Source organism: Merops nubicus, unplaced genomic scaffold, assembly GCF_000691845.1.
Source record: "Merops nubicus isolate BGI_N331 unplaced genomic scaffold, ASM69184v1 scaffold12773, whole genome shotgun sequence".
In the NCBI taxonomy this organism is placed as follows: Eukaryota; Metazoa; Chordata; class Aves; order Coraciiformes; family Meropidae; genus Merops; species Merops nubicus.
Window position 1 is genome coordinate 10,738 of NW_008597028.1, and position 7,556 is coordinate 18,293.

At 45.6% G+C, this 7,556-nt stretch overlaps 1 protein-coding gene across 1 annotated transcript in view; it reads left to right on the forward strand.

Annotated features, from left to right (window-relative positions):
• The window catches only part of LOC103769385 (beta-adrenergic receptor kinase 2), a gene marked incomplete at its 5' end in the record, with an annotated part of 30,078 nt that overhangs the window by 7,989 nt on the left and 14,533 nt on the right, over positions 1 to 7,556 (forward strand). Inside the window, 3 exons of the mRNA XM_008936576.1 lie at positions 664 to 715; positions 1,076 to 1,167; positions 3,508 to 3,607. Of these exons, the coding sequence (XP_008934824.1) occupies positions 664 to 715; positions 1,076 to 1,167; positions 3,508 to 3,607 (244 nt within the window). The remainder of the gene's footprint in view (positions 1 to 663; positions 716 to 1,075; positions 1,168 to 3,507; positions 3,608 to 7,556) is intronic.

Below are 7,556 nucleotides of genomic sequence, written 5' to 3' on the forward strand. Positions count from 1 at the left end.
CCTCGGGGAGCTGCCTCTGCATGCAGGGTCTGTACTCTCTTCTCTCATCCAGCAACGGCCAAATCCACCCCATAAATGGTGGGGTGGTGTTCTGCAGGCAGATGGAAAGACTTGCAGAGAGGCCTCCACAGAACTGTCATTTCTTACTCTGAGAAGAAATACTGAATAATTTATGTCGAAATCACAAATGATTATTTCTTTTGGCAACAGCTTGTGGGATTATTGATTTCCTTATTTTAAGATAAAATGAGTTTAAAATGTTCCTTGGAGTATACAGAGGTTCATTAACATAAATGGAGCTGCCTCTGTTTTCTTACAATTACCTTTTCCTTTATGTAGTTTAAATGTTTGTTAGTTCCAAACTTTGTTGTTTTTGAACACTGAAAACCCTCTGAAAGAGAGGTGTGAGGACATACCAAGCACTAACACTGCCAGGGGTAAGGTTATCTGGTGTCTTTCTCCTACAAGGATATAAAATGTTAAGTGTGCTTGTTTGTCTTGGCGGGGGTAAGATCCTGATTGTTTGGGAGGAAGGGCTTCAGCTTCTGAGGAGCACAGCACGCCCCAGTGCAAGCTTGGGTTTAAATGTCAGTCTTGATGTTTTCTATAATACTTTCTGCAGTAGTCTCAGACAACTTTTAAACTTTTTTTTTTCCCCTACAGTGACAAGTTTACTAGATTCTGTCAGTGGAAAAATGTAGAACTAAATATTCATGTAAGTACTCACAAGTGTGTTTATCTTGTCAAAGGCTGATAGAGGAAAGAAAATGCTCAGTTTAGAATATTGTTTATTAAGGAGCATGGTGAATGTTCCTCATCTGCTCTTCTAGTCTTAGTTGTGCAGTCCTAGTGATTCCCTCCTGGATGTCCCTGTCATGAGTTAATAGCTTTTTGATTTTTATAATAGTTGATAGGAACTGAACTGCCAGAACTGCTGCAGTAATAAGTGTAGATGCTCTGTGATTACAGTAGTCAAGTATCTTAACACATTAATAGCTTATTTAGATGCTGTTACAGTAAGTTTTTTAATGCTGAAAAATGAAGTCTGGCTTTGTCTTTATTTTTGCATTTACAGCTGACCATGAATGATTTTAGTGTACATAGAATAATAGGAAGAGGGGGATTTGGTGAAGTGTACGGCTGCAGAAAAGCAGACACTGGAAAAATGTGAGTATATGCACACTTCATTGTAGAGGTAATTGTAACCTCTGAACTACTCATGAAATCCTTCCAGTCCTTTCTCACAAAATCACTGCAAAGCAGCGTCGCATTACGGTGTGGTTCTTTGTAATGGAATTTTATCCCTAGGGGTTCTGATTTCTGGATCATCTTTGAGCTTAATTTGCTATCTGATCCTGCCACACAGTGGGGCCTTGGGCTGGCTGGGCTCTGAAGTGCATCCTCAGTGGATGGCAGGTGCCCGTGCTTGCAGTCCAGGGGTGAGGTGGTGGCTGTGTGAGGGCTCCAGTGCTGAACTCCTCTTCAACAGGGTCTTGGTGGGAGCTCTGACATCAACCCTCTGTGGGTTTTTTTTTGATTTTTCTGGTCTTTGCATTCACACGCTTCTCCTGATCATCAGATTTCAATTTCTAGGTGTAATTGTCCCTTTATTCCTGTTTTGAACATCTGGGCGTTGATTTAACAAATCCTCCTCAGTATCTACTTATTTATTTACACCCTGCCCCTTTCATCTTGCTTTTCTCCTAACGATTTTAGTCCAGGGACCATCCTTAAGCTTTTCTGAGTAAGCATGGCATGTTGGAAGGGCCAAGTCTGCAGGTACAGCTGGCATCACTGGCACGTGTGTGTGCTTGGCATCCTCCCTAATGGTGAACTCGTGAGCTATTAACAAGTGGAGGACATCTCAATGTTGCTCTCATGCTCAATATTTTTGCAGTGACTCCTAATACTTACACTCATACTATTACTAACAATACTGTCTTTATTCTTGCTTCAGTACTTTTTTGTCCATGTACAATTTGTTGATTTGTCCATGTACAAAAAGAAACATTTTATTTAGCTTGAGCCACACTAAGGAGGCTCCAACCCTGAAGAGGCAGTTTTCAGATTCCCAGTCATTTTCTTGTCTGAGTTTTGCTCTGGCAGGAGATAAACCTTGGGACTAGTAAGTGAAGCAAAGGACAGCTTTTATCAGGAAGTGTGGGAGCACCAGCCTCCTTCCAATTGGAAGCAAAACGTGAGGTTAGGCTCAGTTTCTGGGTAGAGGTTTGGTTTAGTTCTTTCTTAATCCAAACCTGTTTACCCATCCCTAATCCAGATCCCGTCCACTCTAGATGGCTGCCTCTGCTGCACTTACTGCCTGCAAGGAGCTTGGGAAGCCACCCCTCCAAGGTAATGCCATTGGTGTTCCACTAACCCACAGAGACACACCTGAGGCTTCTTCCACATCACCCCCTTCAAGGACAGCTAAATAGGGGCCAGAGGTACCATGCAGAACACAGTCCAGAGGGGGAGGGACAGCAGCACTTTCTGAGCAGGCACCTTGATAGAAGGAGATAAACTTGGCTTCCATCAGTCTTCAACAGCCCCAGTCACTCGCTGGGAGCAGGGATCTCACAGCACCAGTCAGGGGTGGCGTGTGAAGTGTGATTTACAGCCATGGTTTAGAGGCTCCTCAGCAAGGGCACGTGCTGTGAATATATTCCTTGGTTTGGAAAGCCAACACACGGCGTGTTCCTGCTCCCCCCTCCCCCAGGAGCAGGGCAGGGCTGGTGTGGCTGCTGGGCAGTGTGGCTGCTGGGCAGCCTGGCCCCAGCTGCCATGGCACAGGCACTGGTGAGTGTCAGGGCAATCTTCTCCTTGGTGGGCTTGAAAACCAGGGGCTGAAAAATGCCCACGCCTAGAAATCTCCTCTGGAGGAACCCACATGTGCTCCTCAGCTCCTCTTTGGCAGCAGCTCACCTAACAGCGTGGAAAATATCCAGACTCTCTTATATCCTGCTCTGGTTTGGTGGTTGTTAGGGTAGCATCCTTTTTTTTAAGCAAAATTTTATTCATTTGTGTAATACAGATGGTAGAAAAAGCTTTCTTGTGTATATATGACTTTTTTTTGTGTGTGTGTGTAGAAAGAGAACTTTAAATATATAAAACTTAGCATGTGTTCTACTTTCCTGGTAGAACTGAAGCTGTTAGAATTAAATGGAGCCATAACAGAGTCTCTGTTATTTAATTCATACTGCAAACCTCTGCTTGCAGGTATTAACAAGTGAATGTGTGATGTGTGATTCCTGTATCACTGTGGTTGTTTGGACACAGAGCTCTTTGTTAAAGCACATTTCTCTGTTAGGAGGCTCCTGTTGAAAAGGTTTTAAATTCTGAGAGACTTTGTTTAATTGTGTAATGAGGTTTTTTTAGTACTGGATTTAAACCTTTAAAGAGCTTGTTTACAGGGTACTGTAAATATACATGACATCACTGCTAGTGAATAATGCTGAGTACAGCATGGAATCTTTTTTGGTGCTTTTTCTGAACTGTTGATATTTTCAGGTATGCAATGAAATGTTTAGATAAGAAGAGAATCAAGATGAAGCAAGGAGAAACATTAGCCTTAAATGAAAGAATTATGCTGTCTCTTGTCAGTACAGGAGTAAGTATCATTGATTTGTTATTCTTTTATTATTTTTTTTTTGCATATAATACAAAAGCTGTTGTGTATAATACCTATTCCATCAATTCACTTGTGTGATGTGCAAAAGTTAAACCCCTACTGGGATCCTGTGTCTAAAATAAGAGTGGAAAAGCAAACTTTGGATGCTTACAGAAATTAGCATCTCGGGTGAAGAGGCTTGAGGAGGTTCCCATTTCTTAGGTGATTCATTCTCTCTCCTCCCTTCTCTCCTAATTTTTTAAATATTCACTTTTCAAGTATTTATATCTAAAACTTTTCCAAAACATTATTCTGTCTTGTAATTTCCTTTTCTGCTGTAGTTGTGTAATACTTTCATAGAATATAAAGAGCTATTTAAAACCAATGCTGTTACCTCTTTGTCCTGCCTTGCCTGTGCCTCTGCTATTAGCTTCCCAACCCCAATTTGGTTTGCAGCTTGGTGCAAACACACCCTATTTTCACAGCAGAGTTAAAGCATGGGAGGGAATTGTGTGTGGTTTGGTTCCAGGCTTGTACAACAGGCGTGCAAACAGTACAGTCCCTGTGGGGCAGCTTTGGGGGTTTATGGCTTATGGGGGGGGCCAGCAGCAGATCTGGGCTTCATCCTCAGAGGTGAGATCTGGATCTTGCAGAGGTGAGGTAAATCCTGGGTTTGGTTCTGCCTTACCCAGGTGATTTCTTCTTTAAAAATCTCAGTTGTGATGGATTTAACATCGATACCCTGGGCTGCATCCCCAGCAGTGTGGGCAGCAGGTCAGGGAGGGGATTTTGCCCCTCTGCCCAGCTCTGAAGGAAGGGTGAGGTATTTCTTCTTGTGCCTTTCACTGGAAACTCCTCCCCTGCCTCAGCCCTTCTCTGGAGAAGGGCAGCATGCATGGGAAGGGCAAGTCATGGAATCAGGGAACCTCCTTTAACACCAAATTATGTTCACATTGGGCTTGAATATAAAGACAGGCAAAGGCCTGGGAAGTATTCCTCTCTTCTTTTATCAGTGACATTAGCAGTTGGGGTTTATCAGTCAGAAGCTAACTGTTTTCACCAAAACTGAGTTATGACTTGGCTGGAAGTGTCAGGAGTCTTCAGAGCTGGTGGGGTGAAGTGTTCTAGTGGAGAAGAGCCAAGAAATCTAGGCAAATTAGGAATAATTGTCCTAATAACTTCAATTTGTGATTTCTGTTGCTCGGGACTGAATGTGAGCTTTTATATCTAGGGATTCAAAAAGGAAACTGTTCACAAGGCTGCTCGTGGTGGAGTTCAGTTTTCTTACATGGCAGTGCACAGCTGGTCATTGAGCAGCTGCAAGAGATGCTGGAGGGTTTGGAGTGTGCAGGAGGAAGGAGGTTTGAGTGCAGCAGAAGGGGAGGATTCCTTCCCCTGCTGGCTCGGGGCCGCTCGTGGCGTGGCACGTGCCTTCCCCAGCGCCAGGCCTGGTGTGCTGCCTGGGACTGGGAACTTCATCATGGGACAGTTAGTCCTTTAACTGGGAATCCAGATGTCTCTGCAGAGCACCTCAGCACAGCTGTGCAGCTTGCACATACGTTTGTGTAATCACTTGTGTTCAGCCACCTCCAGTTCTGGCATTCCCGGCGGCTGCTTGGGCCGGAGCTCCCAGACCCGAGTACATCGTGGCTGTGTGCTGAGAGCAGCTTTCCACGGGGATGTTTGGAGCCAGCAGAGCTCAGGGGAGCCCTGGGCACTCTGCAGAGCCCCAGGAACTGCCTGGCCTGGCCTCGTGGTGCAGGACAGGGGACGTGTCACCCGGGTGTTCCCCTGCTCTGTTGGCATAACGCCGCCGGGCTGTAGACACAGGCTCTGCCTCCCATCCTGCAGAGCTGCTCAGGCTGCAGGCTGGAAATGCACTTTAGGGTTGTTACAAGGTAGCACAGTAAGGAAAATATTTTACTTTCTGTTCAAAGGAAAAAAAAAAATATTTGTTTTCTGTAATAGGCAATATTTGCCTAACACTCAAAAACCAGAAGGTGGAAATGAACGAAGTGGTTGCTGGGGATGGACTGGAGAAAACCAGAGTGCCCGAAGGTGCTTGGTGGGGAGGGAGGTGCCTGTGTCATCAGTCTCTGCCTGGGGGTGGGAGGAGGTCGTTCTGGTGGGCTGCTGCAAGACCAGAGACTTGGCAGGGCTGCAGCTCCACTCTGTGCTGGCTTCTAGTTCCCTCATTTGGAAAAAAAAATAGGACCTTCTACGTTACTCAGCTCTTTTTGAGATAATTTTACAGAGTGCTGGGTTCAGGATTCCCTCAAGGGACAATAAGCTTGGGCAAGGCTGAACAATAAAACCTCTGAGATCAATAATGGAGTATTTTCTTTCTGAGAAGAACAGGTGCTTTGTTTGCACGAGTACTGAGATTTTTAGGAGTCTCAGTTTTGCCCCCAAATGGAATCTGTTCCCAAATCTGGCCAGTGATTGCAGGTCCATCACTGGGAATGGCTGATGCCAGCTCAGTGTTCTGAGCGTTGGCTTGTACAGGGTGAGCTGTGTGAGGCTCATCCCTACAACTTTAGTGACTCTATTCCTTTTGTTTTCCTTCTATGTGATTTATTACCAGAAATTTATCTTCTACAATTTCTTTGGACTTAATCCAGGATTGTTTGGATATAAGGAACTGTTTCCAAACTCTCCTTAATCCACACATTGTCGTCATACTGTTGCTTATTTTTTTTCAGAGCAGAAGCTTGACTGCAACAAAATATTATTCTCTTGGGAGCTTTGCTTGATTGCCTTGCTTCATTTTTAAAAGTACCTATAGTTTGGTGGTTTTTTTGTGCTGGAAAATACTCTCTTGCAGTGTTTTTTTGTGTCAGAAGAGTATTGCAGTGCTACAATTTCTTCTCTCTGTTAAAAAGTGAGAGGGAAGTGATTAAAGTAGGAAGGCTTACACAAAAATGAATTATACATCACATTTACACTTGCAGATTTCTGTTAAAAGATGAGATCCATAAAAATCCAGGCATTTTGTGTTCTGGGATAGAAACACCTTTATTTTTTCTATTTTTCCCTGCTTAATCCCAATGCTAATTCTGTTTGATTCAATTGTTCTCTGGTTTTAGGAAGCCTGCTTGGGGACATGTCAGAACTATCCAGCTGATTCAGAAAATGAAGTTGATTCTTAAGGTTTTGTTCTGAAGCTGAGTGGTAACCATGATAGCCCACAGTTAGGAGCCATACAGAGTTTAGGAGGAGAGGCACTACCTGCTGCTTGATGCCATGGTGCCTTCCTGTAGCCTCCTTGTTTCTAGGAGCATTTAGCAGTTTGGCATTTTCATGCAGGTTTCTGCAGAGGGCTTCAAACAGGTTTGAACCTACAGTAGGATCAGCCCACGTGGTGTGGGGCTCACTGGGGATTAGGTTGATCCTTCAGCCTACCATGGTGTTGTGGAAGGGTGAACCAGCTTGAGCTGTCCTGGCCAGTGAGGACAGTGTCACTGGTCCCTCCCTTTCCTGCTTGGTGAGGTGGCACTCAGGGCCAGGAGCAGCACCCCCAAGGCCACTGTGTTTGGCTGCTGCTAAATTGGGAAGGAGGTGAGTTCCTGTTAGAGATTCCCAGAGCTTTCACTATCACTACTCCAATAGTTGAGACATTGAGTCATGCTGGGTCACATCCACACTTCCTGCGTGGATCTGGGCTGCTCAGTGGGCACTCTGTGAGCCTGTGGCTGCCAGCCCCTGCTCTGGGCTCAGCCCTGGTTGCTGCTGCAGGTCACTCTGACTGCCCCGGGGTTCTGACCAGCCCTGAGCCACTGGTGTGTGTGCTCACAGCCCAGGAGCCCCCCCAGCCTGGGCTGCCCCCCCAGCAGCGTGGGCACAGGGCAGGGAGGGGATCCTGCCCCTCTGCCAGCTCTGTGAGCCCCCCCTGCAGTGCTGGGGCAGCTCTGGAGTCCTCAGCACAGCAGAGCCAGGGAGCTGCTGGCGC